The sequence below is a fragment of the Miniopterus natalensis genome, chromosome 10 (genome assembly GCF_054644295.1).
Source record: "Miniopterus natalensis isolate mMinNat1 chromosome 10, mMinNat1.hap1, whole genome shotgun sequence".
NCBI lineage: Eukaryota > Metazoa > Chordata > Mammalia > Chiroptera > Miniopteridae > Miniopterus > Miniopterus natalensis.
Genome location: NC_142090.1, coordinates 56,701,794 through 56,726,283, shown reverse-complemented (window position 1 = coordinate 56,726,283; position 24,490 = coordinate 56,701,794). Strand labels below are relative to the sequence as shown.

At 35.8% G+C, this 24,490-nt stretch overlaps 1 protein-coding gene across 1 annotated transcript in view; it reads right to left on the bottom strand.

Annotated features, from left to right (window-relative positions):
- ZNF804B (zinc finger protein 804B) overlaps nt 1-24,490 on the bottom strand; it is a 416,857-nt gene that overhangs the window by 86,605 nt on the left and 305,762 nt on the right. Inside the window, exon 2 of the mRNA XM_016218916.2 lies at nt 1,392-1,535. Within this exon, the coding sequence (XP_016074402.2) occupies nt 1,392-1,535 (144 nt within the window). The remainder of the gene's footprint in view (nt 1-1,391; nt 1,536-24,490) is intronic.

Genomic DNA, 24,490 nt, shown 5'->3' with positions numbered 1-24,490 from the left:
TTAAGCATCATATGTATCTAGAAATACTTTCAGATGAAATGATATAATGTCTGAAACGTGATTCAAAATAATGCATGGTAGTGAGGGGAAGAAAGGGTGAGTGGTGGTAAAAATGAAAAAAAATGTATTATTGTTGGAGTTGGATGGTAGCCTCATAGTTTATTTTTATATATGTTTGAAAAATTCCATTTTATCTTATTTTAAAATGCATGTTCCTGGGCCCCATCTCAGAGCTACTGAATTAGAATATCTGAGATTCTAGGAATATGCATTATTAGCAAGTAACAAAGTGATTATTATGCACACTAAGGTTTGGGAATCACAATTCTAAAACAATTTATCCCATTGCTCTTGCTCTTTTCAGTGAAATGCCATCAATTACACACATATGCAGTATCTTTAAAGACAGAAACTGTGTCTTGATCTCCGATGGCCATATATTTTGTATGTATTCAACAACTATTAGTGATGCTAGCTAGTCAAAATATTTATTGTAGTTCACTGTGAATAAATATTTTAGCTCTAGATTATACAAAACTTACCCATATATTCCAATATCTGGTCCATTTGACCTCAGGGGGTGCACACCTTATCACAGCTGTTAGCAATAATCTGCTGACCATGTGGACTTTCTTTCTTAATGGTACTATTTAACACTCCTAATTCCTAAATGCCAATATTCCCATACTTCATACGGCCAAAATAAAATCTAACAGGATGGAGACAATAGCCTCCTCTTTCACAGACATTGTAAAATAGAGAATATTAGCAGCCATGTGTAGGATCTACACTATTACACAAGAGCATGTGCATGCAAACACACACACACACACACACACACAGAGAGAAAAAGGAATGAAACGTCTCCACCTGCATCAGCTTTGCCTGAGTTTTTGTCTCTTTGTAATGGTTCGTTTATTAAGTAATCACTTTGACTCTCCTAATAGAGTATTCTTGGGAATATGTAACCTTTCATTCTGAATGGTTTTTCCGAAGACCTACTATTCCCTGTTCCTACACTGTAGAACTCTTAAAGGAACTCTGGAACAGGTTCTGTCCTCTTCTGCCCAGCGTTACAGTTCTGCCACTAACTAGGTGGTTTTGAATACAACATTATTTTTATTGGGTTCTGGTTTCCCCATATACTTAATTCTAAAATAAATGTCAATCTGCTCTTAGATCACCTCTAAGCTCACCTATGGTTTTATGTGACTTCTAGGAAAAAATATATCACTAATATTTAAACAGAAAACACAACCTTCTAGGAAAAAAGAAGAGATAAAATAGTTTCACCGTGGCATCTTAGAGGATAATAAATAAAGCCAAATGGATACTTTCTGTTCTGAAGGTATAATCCAGGAATATGAAGGACTTCTCCCACTTTTGCTTACCTGCTTATGAGCATGATCATAAGAATTAATGTGATTATCAAATTCCTGGTGCTTGTGATACTGCTTGTCACATAATTCGCAGTAGAAGTTTGCCTTTACGTCCCCCAGGGCCTTTGCTGTGGACTTCTCCTTTTCTGGAAAATCCTTTAAAAAAAAAGCAAAAGCATTGATTATATTTCTCTCTAACAGCACAACCAGATATCATATTATTCAAGTTGGTATATAGATTTACTGTGACTGAAATAGGCTCACTATCTTTTTGAAATTCACCACAACAGGGAAGTAACTTTCAGTCCAGCCACATCCCTAAGTTATCAATAAACACATAATGAACTATCCCGAAGGAGCTTTCAGCTGAAGCCTGGTCATTACTCATCTCCCTTCTTGCCACCCAGTCCCAGTTTGTGCTTCTGCTGACTCACCCAACTGGAAGACTCAGCACCATTTCTGCCTATCCAATGACCCCTCTCAAACACTACAGGCCTCTCTATTACAATATTTTACTGGGACATTAATCACATTGTGTTATATCATTCCCTTATGTGTCATGTATGTTAGCCTCACTGTTGGGACTTGCTATTCTCACTGCACATAGTGCTTTTCCTACCTTGTTAAAGTAATGAGCTTATACTCCTTTCCCAACGCCCAGCTCTTTGCCCCTCCAGAGAGCCTTTCCATGACTTTTCCAGGAGAAAGCCTTCAGCCTGGTACTTATTACCAAACACATCTATGATCGATCATTCCCACTTGTCTCTTTCATAGACATTTCTTTCCTACATAATACCCCTTACATTCTTGTGTGCCATTTCATCTTTAGCCAATTGATTATCCACTCCACACATTCTCCCTTGGTGACCTCCATTCACATGATAGCTACAGGCTAATTTATCCGTGATCTCTGACTCCAGCCTAAGCTTCTTCCACAAGCATCAGTTCCTGATACATATCACCAATGGGTTTGTCACATTTTCCAGGACTATTACCATTACAATTCTGAGTATGCTTTAACACAAACAGCTTCAGCCACATCACTATCCCACTTAAAATCTTCTTGAGGCCCAGCCAGTAGGGCTCAGTAGTTGAGCATTGACCTAGGATCAAAGAGACTGAGGTTCGATTCCCGGTCAGGGCACATGCCCAGGTTGCAGGCTTGATCCCCAGTTGGGGGTGTGCAGGAGGCAGCCAATCAATGATTTATCACTGATGTTTCTATCTCTCTCTCCCTCTCCCTTCCTCTCTCCGAAATCAATAAAGATATATTTAAAAAAAGAAAAAAATATATATCTTTATTGATTTCGGAGAGAGGAAGGGAGAGGGAGAGAGAGATAGAAACATCAATGATGAGAGAGTCATTGATCGAGCCCACAACCAGGCATGTGCCCTGACCGGGAATCGAACCTCCATTGCCTGGATCCTAGGCCGACGCTCAACCGCTGAGCCACGCCCGGCTGGGCAAGATATATATTTTTTAAAAATCTAGAATTCTTTCATTGTCTATAAAATAATAGTGATGAATACTTGTTGAACATAAACTATGTGCCAGGTATTAGGCTAAGTATGTGAATTACCTCATTTATTCCTCACAAAACCCTATAAAAATAAGTTTTATCTAAATCTACATTTTACAGATGTATCAACCAGCACTTACAGAGATTGCACACTCTTGGTCTCTGAGTAAGTAAGTGGAGAGGGGATTTGAATCCAAATAACCTATCCCTAGCTCCCACAGTATAAACAGCTGTGCTTTACCATCTCCCTTTAAGGTCAATTTCCTTACTATACCACACAGGCTCTTTCCTACCTCATCAGTATCAGTTTGTATCAATTTATGCTCCCATATTACCCTCTTTAATTCAATTACTAGACATGCCACATGATAGTATATGATCTGTTTTCATGCCTATTGCTCCCATAAATCCTTTGAAGGCAGAAACTTTTTTATTCATTTTTGTGTCCACAATGTGAACATAGTGTCTAGCCCAGAATAGGAGCTTATTTAATATGCATTACATAAATCACTGGATAATAGTGGCTACATATTTATGCCTCCTATCATTCTACAAGTTCTCTATTATCCTAGTGTCTGAATAAAAGAATGACTGACACATAGAGTATACAAACAAATATTTATTAAAAATGGATGAGCAAAATAAGGGATGTTAGCTTTGTTTCTTCAAAATGACTAACCCTCTATAAAGAGAAATCAGACCATAAACCTAAATCATAGGAGCATCACAACCCAGACAAGAAAGCAAGCCCCCCAAATTTAGGCAGTTTCTCACAGGGTTGGGTGAAACAACGGGGAAGTTAATTAATTGTGACATGGGAAAATAATGATTTAAGTGTAAATATAAGAGGCTAACACATATGGTAAAGAGCAGGAAGGACATGCATACCATTAACAAACAGAGAAACTAGACCAAATATTTGAATCATTTATCTAAAAGAGTTGAAGTAGGAATTTGGTTAAATTCTAGTTAATGGAGTAGGGGATAAAAGCTATTAGACAGAATATATCCAATGATGAGAATATAGGCTCTAATTTCAGAACTAAAACCCAATTACTCAAAGAACTGGGATAATGGCCTGCTAGTGTAGTCACTGTTGAGAACTGAGGAAGTATTATAGCATTGAAGTAGAGCTAAATCTCTTGATTTGGTAGGCTTAGAATCAAGGAAATCATTTCCTATCCAGTCATTCTCACTAGTATCTTTTTTTCATGTCCTTTCTTAGTATAATTTCAGGGACTGGATTGGAATGAGGAACTACTTTGGTTTACCCATAGTTCTTCTTAGTTTATTATGACCCTGGAACAACAGCCTTAAAAAACTGACTATGTGCCTTGGATATTGAGCAACTCTGCCTCAGTGCTTAAAAGTACCTCAGCTTTATTAACTAGGTATGGGGCAGGCGTAGTAAGTGAGGATTCAGAGTGAATCTGTGATTAAAATGGATTTTCATATTATTCTAGGTTATGTAGAGGATTTTATGACAATAGCTCAATGGACAGAGTGAAGCTTCTCTAGTTACCCTTGATATCTTCATCTAGACATCTTTTATTTCTAAAACAACCTCTAATTATGACATCATATGCCTGTCAATGAAAACTGGTATAATTATAAGAGAGTTCTACCAATATTTTAGTCATATACTGTCTCCTCTGAATGTTCACATTTTATAAAGTGATCAGACTAAATTACATACCCCATTTCTTGCTTCATTTTTCTTGACAGGAAATGGTGCTGATATACTGATTTCTCTTCCTTCCAAGGAATAATGATATTCCCCAGAGCATATCCCAGTTCCCTTATTAAAAGAGCAAGAGTGCACAGGTGGGATATAAATGCCAATAGCAAAACAGAGTTAATCCAGCGTATCCATCCAAGCCAGAAATAAGAGCATAAACTCAACAGCACATGACTGGGGATAAGAAATGGGGAAGCTGAGACCTGTGGGTAGAAATATCAGGCAGAGGAGAATACATGCCAAGAGTTGGGTAGAGTCAGAGGAATCATAGTGGGAAATAAATAAACGAGTCCTTAAGAATCTTTGGCAAAACTTGAAAACAGGTTAGAGCTGGAGCTGAGAAAAAGAACCATAACCCAAATGGCCCATGATATTCTCAGCATGAGGTAGGTCTGTATTCAAGCATGAAATTGGACTATCTGTGGAGATGGAGCTAAGTTGGTTCAGCTGTATGTACCACAAGAATGGAGAATAAGGTCTCAGACTAGTAGAAAAGGTATCATATAGTCTAAACCTATGATTTAGCAAAAAAAGGGAAATGATGTAATATCACGGCTCGTATAAAATCAGGTCAATGGTAAAGCAGGCACATTTTCCATTGTATGTTGCTGCCTCATATACTCAGCTGTTCATCCATCCAACCATACATTCCTCCAACCAACCACTGAGCAGTCACACATGCAAGAATCTCTTGTTAAGCAACTTCTGAATGTCAATTTCTTACTGGGTCCCTACCTCAGAATTTTACAGTCTAGCATCAGATAATTACATGTAAAGAGGTAAACACTGTAAATTGTGATAGAGTGATAACTATGTTTCTGTAGAGTTTACCTAGTTCATACTAGTTAAGAATGATTGTTTTTTATATTCCAAAAAGAGCAAAAACAGAACAGCTGAACAAACAAAAACTCACAGAAGCAAACAACAGATCATTGGTTATGATAAGGGGAGTGGAGGGAGGGGCAAAGTAAAGGGGTTCAGTTATATGGTGATGGATAGAAACTAGACTTTAGGTGGTGAGTGTGATGCAGCACATACAGATGTTAAATTATAACGTTTCACACCTGAAACTTATATAATGTTACGAGCCAATGTTACCACCATACAAATAAAGTAAAATAATTAAAAATGATTGGGAGAAAAATTAGTTTCCCCCCTATTTTTCTTTTACTCATAGAATCAGAAACACTGTTAAGCACTCAGAATTTCTTGCCTTTTTGTTGAATAACAGGATACTTTTACTGATCAAATAGCCTTGAAGGCAAATGAAGGTGATATTTACTTTCTGAAACATTTACATAACCTTCAAATATATTTAGAGATATGTAAAGGAGTAAAATGTAAAGGAGTAAAACTATCCACCTATTCTCAGTATAAGTAAATTTGAAAATAAGAAAAAAATCAATGATTCACAATAATACAGTAGACAGACAAAATATTATCATCACTGATCTGCTGGCTATTCAGACTTCTCACATTTTGCCTATGAAAATGAGGGACTTTATTTAACAGAAAAGTTAACAGTTATTAAATAAAAGAAAATTCCTTGCTAACCATCCTCAATGATTCATTAAAAGGTTGAAAATTAATTATAAATTGAACATGACAGTTATCTTAATAAGAGTCATTTTTAAAACATTCGGTGTTGCCAGTGGGCATTTTATGTTGCAGTTCAGTAAGAATCCTGTAGTAATTAATTACTTTTCATAATTAATATTTTGGGTGCAAGGAGAGAAAATGTACTTTTTCACAATGGGAATTTTACATTCAGGCACATAATCGGTGTGTCTGTAAAGTGGCAAATATTCTGATTAGAGTAACACATTTATTTAGAAACAGATGTTTACTACCGAATTAGTTTTATTGTAATGATGCTTACACACTTACGTACACCAAGCTCTCCCTGTAAACGAGAAATCTGCCAAGCACTTCATACAGCTGAACTCCCTTAATCTTCACACTAACCTTATGAAGTATTATTTATTATAATCCCACATAAAGATATGGAAGACAAGGTACAAACACATTTAGAAACTCAATCGACGCTGAAGAGCAGAGGCTGGATTGAGACTCAGCTATCTGCCTGACTTCAGAGCTATTAATCACCATGCTCATGGCTGCCCCAATTACTTAGGCTTTATCTAGACACCACATAATTCCGAGCTGTTTCTGCTAGCTTTTATGTAGATTTAGGATGATACAGAACCCCGAGCTCCCAGAGAGAGTGAGTGGAATAATTATAATTTTAAAGATCTACAAAGCTCTTGGAGCTGAGAGATGAACACTAGGCAAATACAAGGTGGTAGTCTTGTTTCCACTGGCTGTGAATATGTGCCCTGATTACTAAGAAGGAAGAGGGAAAAAATCTATTGCTGTTCTTCACATCTCCTTGATGGTAATACCAGCTCTGAGCTTTGAGGATTTAATTCATATTCTTTGCCTGAGAACTCACATTTGACCTTTCACTGTTACGTGTAAGAGATTGCTTTGAGAATTCTAATGTTCTCTAACTTGTTTTATTATATTGGCCCCAAATAAAATCCTGCCTCAGAGAGAGTACATTTTCCCTCATCTCTGGTGATGTAATGGCTGTTGCTGATCCAGAAAACTCTTTTGCTCCCCACTGGTTTCCTGTATCTCTATTAGAGATTAGGAAAGGGAACACTGGTTTTAAAGTCTTTTATTCATTTATTTCTTTTATTTTTGATAGGAAAAAAATTAGTCTTTGAAGACTAAGTAGCCCAAATCTCAGCCTTTATCTTATTATAGGAGTTTAAATTTTCAAGGTTTCAATTACATCAGTGTAAGTTAGGGGAAATAATGAGTAGCTTGCAGGTTTGTTGTGAGTATAGAATGAGTTTATTTTTATGGAGGCACTTAGTAGTGCATAGTAAAAGTAGGTACTTATCCTTCGGTTATTTGTATGTGTGTGTCATTGTGTGTATGTGATACAAGGAAATTATTTTAAAATAATACCACTCTTCCATGAATCTACAATGCAACTGTCATTTTCCAGTGAAAATTTGAGCAAGTGAGAGGAGTCGTTATCCTCATCAGCCACCATCTCATATGAAAGCATTGTCCCTGCTAGGAACTTTATATTTGGTGCACATAATTAGGATTTTCAGATGTTTTTATCTCACAATATTTTTTTTTAACTTTTAGACTGTGTAGGAATTCCACACATAGTCAGGAGAGCTTGGTGTAATTCATTTTACTATTACTAATATTGATTTCCCTAAAGATGTGACTGGTTTCTTTCATTAAAAGAAGGATTTTTGCCTTCTAGGGCATCCAGCATGATACTTGTTACTTGGAAGAAACTTAATAAATATTTGTTGAAGAAATGAAATTAATGAGTAAAAAACCAGAGAATAAGGGTTCCCACTACATAAAAGATGGTGTGACTTACTCTGGCAAAGTTAAGGCATATCATGGAGCTCTTGGACTTTTAGAACAACCATTTTTTCAAAAAATGTATCTTCTCAAGATACGTTTTACTGAAAAAATATTTTAAAATAATGGAGGGTGGCAACTTCCCACAGATTTACAATCAGAACACAGATTTGTGATTTACAATGCTCTTCCCATCTTGACATAATTGGTATTTTTTCTTACAATTCATTGATAATCAAATATTGATTTCCTAGAACTCGCATAGGGCATGACTGAAGCGAGGCCTTTGCCTCAGTGGCCAGGTACGTGTGACGTCAGCACTTCCCGGAATTGAAAAGGAGCTTTTCCCCTCTTAATGATTCATCCAAGTTGCCCAGATCAGAAGATAAATACAAACACATTAAATATGTGAACTTGCCTCTGGGTGGAATTCTTTGGGGACAGCTCAGAATCATTTCTAATTTGAAAAGAATAACAAATTACTGGCAAGATGCCAACGTGATGATTGCATTTCTGTTCATGAAGCAGCGACTTAAATATTTAAAGTTTGCTTGTATAACTGCTCATTTTGGAGACGTTTCCTGTTTGGCTGCATTTGAAAAGAGATTATTTTTGAAAACACATGCATTTCCATTAGAACCACTTTTCATCAGCATTCTACACCACCAAATTTAGTTTCCTCAGCATAAATTAATATATAGTTCTACCAGAAAAACACTTTAGAAAGTGTATAAGGCAGTCCCAGGTGCTTGCTAAGATAATCATAGCAGCAGCTATTGCAATATTACTTAATTATGCTTGTCCACCATGAAAGAAAAAAGGCAGTTATAATTTCCAGATTGTGTATCGATCAGATATAGATGCTGCACAAGTTTATAAAGGTCATGGATTGGTTTTCAGAGCTTCTCTTTAACAAACAATGAAACAGAAAATGCATAAGCAAATGAGCTTTGCTGGACACAATTTAGTACTAGCCCATGAAGATGCAAGGACTACCATCTCTCACAGAGAATATCCCAACCCTTGCCAATAAAACAGAACAATATCCTTGAGTAACGCATGAAAATCTATGTAAATTTTCCCAGGGTTGGGGAAATAGTTGAATCCATTAAACTGTAGTCCTTGGCCTAGAGTTCATGCCAGCAAACTCCTATTAATGAATGCATGAGTGAATAAATGCAACGAGTTGAAAGAATGAATATATTTGAAATCTTTTTGATTTTTTGCCTGGTTATTTATTCTGTTAAAGGGGAGAGAAATGGAAAGCCTCAAATACATACGCTGGTATCAGAATCCATGTAACTGTGCAACTCAAAGCATGAAGCTTCATGTAAACTACAGACTTTAGCTAATAAAAATGATTCAATATTGGTTCACTGATTAAACACTAACTCACCGCAGTAACACAACACGTTAATGTACAAGAACTGGGAAGAATACATGGGATCTCTTTGTGTTTCCTGTCTCATTTTTCTATACACCTAAAACTGCTCTTAAAAATAGTCTATTATTTAGGGGAAAAATATGTCAACTAAATCACATTTTAATAGTCCTACCTTTGTTGAACTCACAGAAAAACAATGTATGGTATGAGACTAATCTAATCCATGTTATGTAATGCCATGCAGCTGAGCTTGACTGTGCCAAATGACAGATGAGAGTCCTTTGTATGAAGATCTTGAGATCTTTAGTTCCCCTCTGTCACTCCCCATGAGACAAACAGCAACCTTTGGCAACACTGGAGAAATGCAGGACTACTGACAGACCAATCACTACATCCACTGGAAATTGAAGGGTAAAATTTCTATATTTGAAAGAAAGATTTTGAGTTGTCTACTGCATGGATATGCAAAATATGATAAAAAATGGGTTCTGTCTCCAGACTGATCATTCTGTCCCATTTATAAAGGTAGTAATTACCACCCCATCAATTCATCCACAGATGTGTATAGCTGTAATGGATACAGATGTGTTGCCTTCATCTAAATTGAGTACATTTAAATGAATACATCCATTGTGCATTAGATAGGAAGTGCATTCATTTAGCCATAACTCCTGCTGCAACTACTTATTGTAAAAATGCAATTAATAGTATCTGACATGTCATTTTCTAATATAAGAGAAATCAAGGAAAAATGTCAGGTAACTAAGTTTTCTAGAAAGGTGCTAGTGACATCTGCTCAATTACAAACCTTTTATTTATTTTTTAATTCAACATTTCTGACAACTATCTAGGGGAGAAATGGACATGAAGAGATGCTGACCTAAATCCCCCTTCACCTTTGCTTGGTCATTGACCATAAGTATTTTACCTTCATAGATTCAAGTGATTGTCAGGTAAGTTCCCATTCTTAAACCTTCTCAGATTGTTCTTGTGTCGATCTGTACAGTTTTAAAGAACGTGTTTACATTCTACATGTGCTAAAACAGGTCTGGAGATTCCTGAAGTGATGTATTAAAATAGCATAAATCCAATGGCTTTGCTTTTAAAAAAGTACAAGCAAAGCAGATAAATACTAGAACTCCAAGGCAATTTGCTATTTTCTCCTGAATATCTGCTATCATGTCTGATAAAAAGTCTGCTACACTTGGTTTACTTGTTCTATAACCAGAGATGCTTAAAAAGTGACTGTGCTCACAAAGGCACTTTGTTATTTCAAACAGGCTGCTCCAGGCTTCTATCTGCTGAAATTCTAGCAGGTAATTTACTTTCAAACTTAGAGAAAACCAGCAATTGTGAATAAAGTATGCTGTACAGAAACTGTGTGTCTCAAATCTTGAGACACTAACTTCAAGCTGGGGGAATGTGTCCAAGGAAAGCAAATCTTTTAAAATGGTAGTTTACTTTGAGAGAAAGGGATTTACAAATGCTATAAGCTAGAGTATGTTCATTTCAAAATCATGAAATGATGTAAAAAAGCTTAGCTCTGTTGTAATTTTCAAGAATTATCTGTCACTTACATTTTGTCTAGTAATTATTATTCTCATAGAACTTTGAAAAACTTCCGTAACTTCAGAAATAATAAAAAAAGAAGTCTGTGTACCAGGTTTATGGATACAGACTTAACTTTTGAAAACAAATTAAAAATAATTGTCAGTCACCCTGGCCAGTGTGGCTCAGTTGGTTGGAGCATCATCCTGAATCCCCAAAGGTAGCAGGTTCAATTCCCAATAAGGGCACGTGCCTAGGTTACCAGTTCCATCACCAGTTGGGGCACATGACATGCGGGGAGGCAACCGATAGATGTTTCTCTCTCACATAGATGTTTCTCTCTCTCTCTTTTTAACCCTCTCTCTTAAGTCATTAAACATGTACTCAGGTAAGGATTAAGAAAAAATACTTGTCAGTTGAAGTCAGAAAGCCTGACTGGCTGGAAACTGGGGCCAAAGTAAAAATGTGTCATAATCACAGAACCAGCAGTGCAGTGCACCCAGACTGTGGGCAACGGTCTATAGTTGACATAGATTTTCACTGCTGCTTGAGCAGTTGAAGGATCCGTATACATTGCTAATACTAGTGCCAACTCAAGCCATATAGCTGTGCTCTCATCGTGTGTGTGTGTGTGTGTGTGTGTGTGTGTGTGTGTGTAGCCAGTCTGAAAAGAGAGCCAGCTACAACAAAACAGAAGTTGTGGGTCCATTGTAAACAAAGCAGAATAGAAAAGTTAGAATCATCACACCAGCATGTCATTGGAAGGGACCTCAGAAATTCTTTGCCAGGTTAAAAAACCCCCACAAAAACAGTTCTTTGCTTTACCTAGTTTGATGTAGGATGAAAAGTAGCAAATCTGGGATGAGAATTCAAGTTCTTGACTCTAACCTTTGAGGCCAACGGCAGAACAATTAATTCTATGAGGTCTATTTCCTCATTGGGAAAAGGAGGTTGATCTAAGGGTCTAGAATTCTGTGCTTCTGAAATTCAAGATGTATCAATCAATACCCAGAGACTTTAAGCTGATATAGATATAGATATTCTCTTTCTTAAACCACACAACCAACATCTCTTTAACAACATAATTGGAAAGTACGTCCATACTCTTGGAATGCCAGAAATAGAAAATTATATTTCAAATCATCTCGTATAAAAGGAGACAGAATCACTCTTAATAGAGGACCTCTTCTGCCCTTTATTCCCCTAAGCTATAAAAAAAGCAGTTAGAGCTTTATGAGTCCCTAGATTGTTAGTTATAGCTACTTACAGTGGATTGAGCCCTGCAGTTAGCCAGTGCTACAGGCCAGCTTTAGAAAGGAAGCAAGCTACCTTCTTTTCTGATATTGGGGGGAAATCTGAGATGAAGAGGGAAAAAAGCAAAAGATAAAAGAATCCATACTTAAGATCTTTTACTTAAAAAAACAACTTTCTTATGCTTCCCTTGAAGGAGTTGGTATAGGGTAGGGACTTAGTTGTGTCATGAATGTTTGAATTAGTCACTGTGTTACTATACTGTGCGAGATATTATACCACACAATTCCTGTTCTCGAGACTCTCAGACCACCTACAGGGATAACATAACTTCACAAATTGCAAGTGACAAACAGGAAGGGATATCTGATCATACGGTGGAGATTTAAAGGGCTGTGTGTTCAGAGAAGGGAAACAACCATGCTGCTCTGTAGCATGCCAATGCAGAACACCTAAGCAAAATAAATCTATTAGGATGTAATTTTATAGCGAGTATAAATTAATAGCCTTGGATTTGACTCTTACATATAAAAAATTAATGACACTTGAGGGGCTCTTTAATTCTTGAGTTTAAGAAGGTGACATAAAGTATTGCCGAGAATGAACGAACCTACATCTAGTCATGAGAATCACACAGACTATACCCTAAGTCCTAGAAGCCACACAAACTTTAGAGAGGTCATGATTCCTTCCCCCTATTTTCGCTTCTGGTATGGAAGGTATTATTTCTGACCAGTAGCTCAGGTAGGAATTATGACCCTTACCATGTTGTTCCTCTGTATATTCTGCATGACTTTATTCCCAGGACATCTCTCTTGGACTTTCTGCTTCTTGTGTCAGTGTCTACACAAATACTGAGCTCTCTTCGAATGACTAAAGCCCAATTGAGTAATTTTAGAAGTTGATTCCTATAGAATTTTTGCCTCCATCCATCACGCCTTAGAAAACCCTGACTGGCCGTTGTCTGCTCTCCTACTCTGTTACACTCTCGGCTAGAATGTGAATCCTCAGTAGTGGCTGCTTATCAGAAAATCTCTATTCTGTATGAGATGTAGTGATGGCAAGGGGCATTTATACCCCATTTAGTTGAAAAAATATCCTCTTAGTATGAAAAGAAAAGGGAACCTTAATTGATAACAAATGATGCCTTTAAACTTCTAAATAAATACCATAAGTGTTCCCTAGCAATAGCAGCAAAAGCTCAGATAGGAGCATCCCTCTTCAGCTGCTGCATGCCCAGGTACCACAATGGCTTCACTTTGGATGTCCTTCTGGAGAGGAGTGCCAAAGGGTAGAAAAAAGAGGAGTGTAAAGCATAGATGGGGACATGGACAAAGATATGGAAATAGAAGAAAGGCATGTAGGGAAACAGAAGAATCTGTATTTATCTTATGCAGGAGTGAAGGAGAGGGCTAATGAGCAGGGAGAAAATTAGGCCATAGCGCCAGAGAGTAGAATTTTAAAATAACATATTGGAAGGAAGAGAAAGAATAAATGATAAATATCCCCCTTTGTCCTTGCTAATTTTTTCCTATCTGTGATGGGATAAGGGATATATCTCTTTCAGGATAGTCCATGATTTGAAATTTAGTTGTGGGAACATGAAAGTACAGGAAGGTCAAAAATATTTATATTTCATATGAATCATCTGGACCTTGACATTCTCTGGCACTGACCAAAATCAGATGAGTGTTCCTCAATGGGAAACCATTTGTAATGGAATATTTTCAGGAACCCATGTGCCCCGTAGTAAATTTAACATCCCTGCTAGAGATTTTACAGACCAGAACAGGATTTCAAAGATTGGAAAGAAATAGTTTTGTTCTTAACTGTATTGCTCTTGCTGTGGTAGGTGCTACTAGAGTTGTGTAAGACTCAGAAGGTATTGTTCCTGTACAAAAAGAATGTGTAGTTAGCTAATGGGGGTAGAACCTGAGGAAAACAAGGCAGGGCTCTACATGTAATAAGGAGTAAGAGCATTTAGGAGGCACAGAGATGGGGGTAAGAGTCTGAGTCCTAGCTCAAGCACTTGCAAACTACACAACCTTCGGTGTAGTACTTAATTTCTATAAAATGAGAATGATTATGTCACTCTTGCAGGATGGTTGCAATGATTAAATAAGTTCAAACATAAAAAGTACCTAACACAGTTGTGCCAGGCACCACACAGCGCATATATACATATGTGTGCGTGTGTGTATATATATTATGTATATGTATATGTAATTTGTGTGTATGTATGTATGTGTCTGTATATGTATATGTATATGTATACGTATATGTATGTGTATATGACTACAGCTCTGGATCAGACAAGACAACCTGAGTTTAAATCAAAGCTCTATTCCTCACGAGTGTGGAGCAGTCAGCAAATCCATCCATATCTGTGTCTTCACCTGTATAACAGGAGAGTGTGATACAAGTAGCTCATAAGGCCTTGTACTGTTTATGGAAACAAATCAAATGAAATACCTGGCATAGTTCCAGGCTAATATGGTTATTTATTTTGTCTCTTTGCTTATATTTTCTTGGTTTTGTTTTGATTCATTCTGTTTGTACAGAGTGTAACAGCAAATACAAAAGCATGCATTAGATTTGAGAGTGATATATTGTGACAGTTAAAGACAGACACTAGGCTCCTAGAGTAGGAGCATCTGGGCTGGGAATGGAGACTTGAGGGAAAGTCATTGAGAACTGTACTAAAAAATGCTGGCTCTAGTAGGGAAGGGGGAGCCAAGCCTCCCACAGCTGACACCCAAACACTGTAAGTAAATAAAGAATGGGCCCACAAAGTCCAATAAAAAGGATTTCTTCCCACAGGGAAGAGATGTAGTTAGCTGTACCAGACTGAGTGATGTACAATTTGGATGACAAATTTTTCTTCCTTTGGGACCTTTGTGTTGTAAACGAAAGGGAAAAATATTCAATACAGAAACAAGCGGGAGCCTCAGTCAGACACTTAATCATGCCCCTATGAGGGTGCTAGTGCCCTTTATTGCTGACTCTTTTATTTCCAAACTCCCCATGGCACCATAATTCAGATAAGTTACTTGTTAGAAATAATGTTCTTTGCATTAAACATACATTCCTTTCTGTAAACAGGCTCCACTTTCCCCTGCAGAGGGTGAGCTGAGCTGGCTTCCTGACCTGGCCTTTTGCCCCTGTCTTTTGGATTTCTACCTCTGTTCTAATTTTTTAAAGTACTGTTTTGCTATTGAAAAAAAGCTTTAGATATTTTCTGTGAAATTCTTACTACTCTATAAAAATTGTGATTTGAAAGCTTATCAATTTATTACATATAGGGACCTACTTCAGAGATTAACAAAAAGTAATGTTCACTCACTCTGCAATGACATGTATTAACTTTTATTACATTTCTGTGAAAATACTCCTTAGATGTTGTGACAAATAATCTCAAGGTCACTTTATTTCTCAGTTAGTATAAAACATGTACTAATTTACAGTACTTTTCCAATAACTGCTTTATGATTTAATTGATTCTATAATGTTTTCATTAAAAGAAGAAAAAAGTATTCTTACAAATTCTATTAATATTATTGTATAGAAATAGTAATAGAGTTTGCTCAGGGTGACTGCAAACTTGGAAGGTGATTCAAAATGACTTTGAACATTATATTATTATTAATAACAAAATGGCAAGAATACATTTTTTATGGGCTCTAACTAAAGAGGCCATCTAGAGCCACACTAATTATTTTGTCTATTTAGTAAGTAAAAATTTTTAAGTGACGTGTGTGTATATGTGCATGTGTGCTAGCATTCTCATAAAATATTCCCATTTAACCTATGTTTCTTAAATCAACTCATTAGTTGATCAAGCTGGTATTATCTAATTATCTGTTGATGTATCTCAATTCCACTGTTGTCCATTTAGTTAATATTTTCATGAAAAACTTGGATAGTCTAAGGTCAGTATTCTATTCATCAGTCTTTAATAACCAGATCTGTACGTGGAAACACACCAATAAAATGTCATTATTTTTAAAAAGTTTAGCAACATCAAATAATTCAATTTGCTAATCAACTGAAGAACAATTTATTCAGATAGAAATGAGGTCATATTTCTTCAATATTCAAAATTAAAATGTAGGAAAATTTCCATTTTCTTCTGTCTCCATTTAACTAAATTAAATTTAGCTTCACCAACCTATGCATAAATTGTCTATTATAGTAAGAAGGGAGAAAAAAAATCAAAGACTTACGTGTGTTCTTAAGAGCTAAAGATGAATTACAATGAGCAACCAACTAATGAGTATATTAAATTAAGACCTGAGATTCCTATTTCCTCATAAGTAAAATTTCAAAAACATTGATCCCTCCTTTATCTTAATGCATAAGCTACAAAAAACAGATAGCATGAGAAAACACATATGCAAAACATGATTGCAATCAGATAGCCAAGGGAAGAAAAAAGGGAAAATAAATGGAAGAGCTATTATGCAGATATATTCTTTGGTAGAAGACAAATTTGTTTAAAAAAAAACCAAAAAAAAAAAACCATTAACAAATGGAAAGCTAGTGGTGTGACTGGAACTTTTACATGTGTACTTTGTATCTGCTTTTTATTCTTTTCTTGTCACTCAGCATAATTATTTTAGTTTAACTAACCTTGTATATAATTTGTTCATTTTTATTGTTGAATGATGTCTGTTGTATAGCTGTGTCACAGTTGTTTCTCCATTTCCCTGTTGATGGGCATCTGGGTTCTTTCCAGTGGTACTCTGAACTGGGGCAGAGGTGGGAGGGTGGCAGGGGTAGAAGGAAGGAACTAAAAAATGGGCACTAGGAAACCTTTGGCGGTGATAAATATGTGAAACTATCTTGATTGTCATGATGATTTTATGGATGTATACATATGTCATCACTGATTAAACTAAACACACTAAATATGTTGAGTGTTAAAATATTAATGTTTAGAATTTCTAATTTAATTTATCTTAATAAGAATTTTTATTGCCCCACTGTTGGGAAAAGATCTGGGCAGATATTACCCCAAACATTACAGCATCAATATTTTCTTCCAGTATTTAGTTATTTCCTCTTTATCCTATTCTAAAAATTAACATTATTTTCATAATTTTGCATAAATGTCAAGGTTGATTTTGTTGCCAGATACATTTTTAATCATGCCTTTACCTTTCCATGAGTAAGGTAGAACGAAATATGGAAACCATGCTTGGTCCATGCGCTCACTTCTAAAACATCCAATTCAGATTTCTCCCCCTGCCAGTCAGCTACATTTTTATTCTGCTTCCTACATAATGTCCTCAGGCAATTATTTTCAATTTCCCCATGTATCCTTTTTGGCCTGGTAGCATACTATACCTTTATTTTATGGAGGTGGTGGAGAATATTTAAGTTGATGACCCAGATACTACTGAATGTTAACCAAAATTTTTTTTTAAAAGAGAGATTGCATGATTCATTACAGAGAGCTTAAAATACTACTGAAGTGATAATAAGTGGTTCAGTTGATGAGATAGTGAACCATAGGCATAACCGTATCAACTAATGCTTTATTTAGCATTTAGTCAAAAGCAAATTTAACAATTTGGTGGGCTATTTTTTGCACTCTATCAGTGTTTATGAAGCTCTAACAGCATTCAGGTGACAATTTTTTGTTATAAAAGGGAATTTCTTTTGCTTTATGGCCACTTGACAGTGGCTGCTGAACATCACTGCTAATCAAAATGAATTACATATTTAAATTAACTGCTCACTTAAGTATTTTATAGATCCATAATAAACATTGAAAATAAAAATGCTGGTAAATATTTAAATTTCTAAAATTTATTTTTTTGAAATACATATGATAATTTGGTACTTAAAATGAACATTTTACATATTTTATGTAAATTTTACTTATTTTATTCTTGAAAACTGGTTTTATTTTGGTTGCTTTTTTGTTAATTTTGTGTTTAGCAAACATTTATCTTACCTAAATTGGACATACAACTTAGAAACATCATTTGTATGAAGAAAATGCAGTAACTGGTGTGTCAGTTCTGTTCTGAGGTAGCAGACCAGGGAGACCTCAGGTCTATACCTAGCTTATTACCAGCTGGATATGTGTGACTTCCCTCATTCTGTTTTCCTATCTTTCAAAGAGTAGTTTCATTAAATAGACAAGTTTCTTTTGAACTCTAAGACTGGGCCTTTAAGATTTGTGTTTTTGGGACAGGCTTCTTAAATACTGAAGTGGATGTTTAAGGAGAAAAAGAGTTGCTAATAGACTATTTATGACAAAATATATGAAAGTGAACAAAAAGTTTAGGGGGAGAAAAGGCTGAATTTTTTCAGGCTTGCTATTTCCACAATGATTTATTCATCGATAGAATAGATGAATACTCACTTCTACAATCCTTTTCCCACTTTAACAAAGCCCAAAGCACAGAAAGACATTACACGAAATGTCACCTTCATGCATTCCTAAGATTTAATAACCTATCAAAATCTTCTAAATATCTTGAATCTAATTATTTGTGCCAAAATAAAAGCTCTGAGTATACAATTACAGTTTAAATGTATGACACCCATTTATTTAGCCTGTTTTCTATTTTGTTTTTATTTGTTGTTAGTTCATTTATTTGGAGCTCCCTTAGTTTCCATTCAGTCAAGATAAATGACTAAAAGAATTTAATGTACTGTTTTTACTGCTATACCTTCACATATGCAATCCACTAGCAAGAAGGAATATGATGGATTAAAATTTGCAAGGTGGAAAATATTCCCTTTCAATTAAATGAGCTTCTTTGTCAGGAAGCAAAAGAAAAGATTTGGAAATTGAGAGGGTCAATCCAACTACTAAGAGTGACCATTAATTCCCTGCCAATGGTGGTAAATGCGGTGATTGGAAGAGATGTGGTTTGCATTTCAAATGTGGAGCCCACACAGCAACATCCAAAGTCTAAAATTAAGGATTAAGCTAATCTCCAAAAACATCAAAGGTCTCTGATATTTGAATTTTGCAAAAAAAATGCTGAGTGTAACTTTGAAATTACATTCTAAGACAGTCATCAAGGCTGACAGAATCTATCAGATCATGACAGAAAGCTTTAGATTAGAAAGGCAGGGGCTGGAGAAGTTGGTTTGTCCATTGAGGTCCTCATAATGATTGTTTCCTTAGAGATTATATTGCAAAGAACCCTTCTTATTTTCAAAGAGAGCAGAAGAAAAGTGATTTTCTCAGTTGCTGAAAGATGTGTTTTATAAATGCTACACAACTACAAAGCGATATCACTCAAGGCTCCAGTAGGTGAACAAGTATATTGTTTTCTTTGTCTAAACATCTTTTGTAATTAAAAAAAGATTACTATGGGGGATGTTATTTATTTCAAAATTAGATGACTGACATAGAGCTTAATGGGAACTATTTCTCAGATAAGAACAAAGTTGTTTGCCCTTTTATGCACACACACAAAAGAGGTGGGGTGGGGATACAACCTATAAAAGGAATACTAATAGAGGGAAAAATGAACTCTGAAAGTGTTCATATTTTGGTATTTGGTTTTATGTGTTTGGATATATGACAGAAATAGCTTTATTTCTTCCTGTTTTAGTTTTTTGCCCCTAATTTTGGGGGTAGTTCTTATAAAACAGTAGCATACAAATTTTACTGTATCAGACAAAAAAAGGGTTTTTCCTATACAAGAATAAAAATGCTGTTATTTAGAGTAAGAAATCTTCTTATGTACCCAAAGACTTTTATGTGGAACAAAGTAAAGTTCATTTATTTTGCTATAGGAATTAATTAACACTTTAGCTGTACTGTGTCTAATAATATTTCTAAGATATTCCAATATTGTGACAGGGGTAATCTGTTTTATAAATACTTTTGTATCTTATTTATATATGTATAATGGTGTTTTTATAACATTTTATTTATGAAATTATTTTATCACTGTCGGGGTGGGGAACATTTTTTCTGCCAAGGGTTAGGTATTTATAACATCATTCGGGGGCCATACAAAATTATCAGCTTAAAAATTAGCCTCCTATATTTGGCTATACATTTAATTAACTCACCCCTAATGGGATGCTGGAGCAGCTTCTCTTTGGTGAGGCCTTGGCAGGCCACCCCTGATGTAAATGGACAATATATGCATATTCTTATTGATTGTTAAATTTTCATATTTTCTTTCTTTTTCCTTTTCATTGGATTTACTGGGGTAACACTGGTTAGCAAAATTATACAGGTTTCAGATGCACAATTTCACAACACATCATCTGTACACTGTATTGTGTATTCATCACACCAAGTAAAGTCTCCATCCATCACCATTTATCGCCCCTATACCCTCCTCTTCCTCTTTGCAATAGTTAACTTTGCATTGTACAAGTACAAAGTTCAAATGGTCCGTTTAACATATAAATATATGTGCATAGGCACAACAAATTCTAATCTAATGATAGAATTATTACCCATGCCTTCCATCTTTTTTAATGTAGTAAGGCTTTTAAAGCACTAACTTTAATAAAAAATTCTGCCCAGATTTTTCTGGGATATCAAACACCCTGTTTTGTTTCTGTAAGACAACCAAGTTTAGGTTTGGAAAATATGTTAATTATAATATTGATATTAAATGGGCATCTAAGGTAATATGTAAGTTGTGAATTGTCTCAAATACAATTCTCTAGGCAGGGGTGGGGAAACTTTTTTCTACCAAAGGCCATTTGGATATTTATAACATTGTTCTCAGGCCATACAAAATTATCAGCTTAAAAATTAGCCTGCCCGGCCGGGCATGGCTCAGCGGTTGAGCGTCAACCTGGGATCCAGGTGATCGGGGCTCAGTTCCCAGTCAGGGCACATGCCTGGGTTGCGGGCTCGATCAGTGACTCTCTCATCATTGATGTTTCTATCTCTCTCTTTCCCTCTCCTTTCCTCTCTCTGGAATCAATAAAGATATACTAAAAAAAAAAATTAGCCTGCTATATTTGGTCAAACATTTCATTGAATCTATAGTATTTTGAGTCCTGTCTGTGGCTGCCTTGGCAGGGCCAGACCAAAGGATTTTGCGGCTATATATGGCCTGCAGGCCACACATTCCCCACCCCTGCTAGAGCAACTTGTCTTAGCCTCTGAACCTGGGGACAGGCGGGTAGAGTAGCTTGCATAGATAAGAATAATACTAAAGAATGCAAGGATGAAGCCCACATCTTGTAAAAGAAGACAGGAGTATTCTTTAAATACCAAAAAGAAAAAGCACCAAAAAAGCATTATTTGTAAACGTTAAAATCGTGAAACAACCTAAATGCAGAACTCAAGAAAGAATTTAACGAGAGAAAAGAACTGGCAATTTAACGTTACTATTTGTTATGTTAAATGACTTATAAAGACTATGTTACATTATTGACCTTTTATTCTCTAGGAGACAGCCGGGGGACAGGAGGTCAAAGACAAGTCACTTACCCTTTTTCAAACTGTTATTCTGTCCATGAAATGAACGCATCAGTAAACTGGATTTTGTAAGCAGCCACACGTGTGTGTGTGTGTGTGTGTGTGTGTAGAGTTGGATTCCTGCAGCCCATAGGCTTGTCCAGAGTACTTTAGAGCATCTCTGTGCAATGTGAATGCTCAGCCAAGCCAGCTCTAAGGGCCCTTCTCCTCACAAATCTAATTATCCCATTACCCTATTCTGATCTGATTCTGAACCACCTTGCATACATCTTCCCCTAAACCAGACCAGCCTTTGCAGGATGGAGAGCCAAGAAGCTGTTTGCCTGTTTGCTGGAATGTGCTTAATTCCACAGTGACAGCAGCTCATAAAAAGGCTAACTGTAGAAAAGATGGAAATTAAGGGCCCACAAAAAGATTTGTCGGTGCCTGTCATTCCTGCTGGCTTCTGAATGATTCTGGTCTCCCAATAAGATCCTGAATTTGGAAACTGCACATTCAAATGCCAGAAGGATTTAGACATAAATGTGCAGATGGCTGTATAAATAAAATAAATGTCACTGACTTATTTTTCTTCATAAAACCGGTGCTGTGATTCTGGCTAATCTTGTCACAGCCATTTTACCATTAAGGAAGGCATTATTTGAAAATTAAAAGCATTCCCGTTTTTCATTCACATCTGAGATTTGCTCTAGCTGAGCTTGCAGATGTACTTAGAAAATGCAGTATTTGAAGTTTTAAAAAAACAAGTACGCAGGAGGAAACCTGCTACATCATTACTTCTTTACAGAAAAAAATATTTTAAAAAAGGAAATGAGTTTTGTAGATTTTTTTAAACAGTATTTATCCTGACTTTTCTCCTGCATAAATGAGCAGACCAAAATTAGATTATTCCTTTGGTGCTATTAGGGGTCTTGTCTATGCTCCAATATCTCTTAAATAAGATTACCCAATGAATAATGTCCTTCGGGTTACCTGCCTAATAAACAAAATACAAATGCTTCATTCCTTAGTGATCTGGCTGCAGTACACTTTCCAATCCTGTGCCTCACAGGGCTCCTATCCATGTCTTATGTTCCTGTCAAGGTAAATGACTCACTATTACTAGCAATGCCTATTATTTTCCATCCTCTGTACTTTTTCTCTAACTCTTACTCCTGGAATGCTATTCTCACGTTTTCTCATTTCAGCCAACATTCAAGGCTCATCTCATTGGCAATGGCTATTCCATGAATCCTTCTTTGGTCTTGCTTGCGAAAAACTTTCATCATGAGCCCCCATTTCTCTCTGTTCTTTTCATATGACATATATTAATTTTTGCCTTGCATATATACCTTGTCTTTAGTGTTTATCTCTTAAAAACACACAGCATCATGCATTCATTTCCATATTTTGCTAGGATTTAACACTTTTCCTGGCACAGAGTATATATCCAAACTTTATGTTTTTGAACAAATAAATGGGAATGTTTTCCCTTATCATCTGGGTGGAGAAACTCTAGATGTAGCCAAAATACAATCATGAGCAAAATCAGATAGTTGGTAGTTCAAATCAGAGAATATGAACCAACAATAAAAATATTTAGTTCAATTCTGGTAATTTTCACCAAAAAATAGCTTTCTTTGAACAATGCAATGCATAATCATTGCAAAATGCTCTCTACCAGCTCCTATATTTGTTAATATTTGGAAATGGGCAGAGAATAAGTTCAGCTGTTTCCCTTAGTTATCTGGAGGAAGGGTCAAACTTGTTTTTGTTTGTTTGTTTTACAAAATAATCACGAAAACCTGAAGTTAATATTCCCTCTTTTATGTCATTTAAAAATTTTTGTTTTTAAATGATAAAAAAAAAGCATATGCCCCCAGGAGTGTTGGTCAACAATAAAAGTAATCTGTTTTTTACCTAGCACATGCTTATTGTGGATAGTAGTTATAATTACACTAGTCTTCTCTTATGATGTATTGACATTTATTGCACTAAAATATCCTATTGCTGCATATGATTCCCATGAACATCATAGTATGCTGTATTTGATGAATTTGGATGACTGATAAGATAAAGCTCAAATTAGCTTAGCCTTACTTTGGATAATATGCTTTAATGACATCTCTAAGTGTGTTTTCACTTACTGTCTTAATTTTTGATTCCTCAATATTATCCCGAATACTATGCTTCTTAAAAATAGAATGAATAAAACAAGGGATTTAGTATTTATAATCAGGTAGCACATCACTGTAATAGCATCTTTAAGCAAGGGAAATTTCCTATTTGATTGTGTTTGAATTAAATGTCATCTGCTGAAAGTTAATTTGTTGCAGTTTCCATTTCAATTAATTCTCAATTTTGAATGCTTACAAGTTGAAATATTAAAAATGTATTCTATTGATTTGGTTGCTGATAGATAATAAACTGGCTCATAACAGGTCTCTTAGGAAGTTGCTCTTAGCAAGTACGTTTTAAAAAGTGTACCTCTTATTAAAACATAACTTACATACAGTAAGGAATAAATAAGCTCAATTAGTTTTTACAACATAAACACATTCTTTTAGCCAGCACCCAAATCTAGAACTAGACCATTATCAGTGCTGCATAATATCCATCAAGCCCTCTTACAGCTCCTACTCCTAGAAGATAATCATTACCCTGACTTCTAACTCTATGAGAGTCCAGTTTTCCTTGTGATAAATAGTGTCTTAGTCCATTTGAGCTGCTGTAACAAAATAGTGTAGACTGGGTGGCTTCAACAACATTAATTTCCCACAGTTCCAAAGGCAGGGAAATTCAATATCAAGGCATCGGCAGATTTGGTTTCTGATGAAAGCCCACTTCCAGACAATTCCACTTCAAAGATATGTT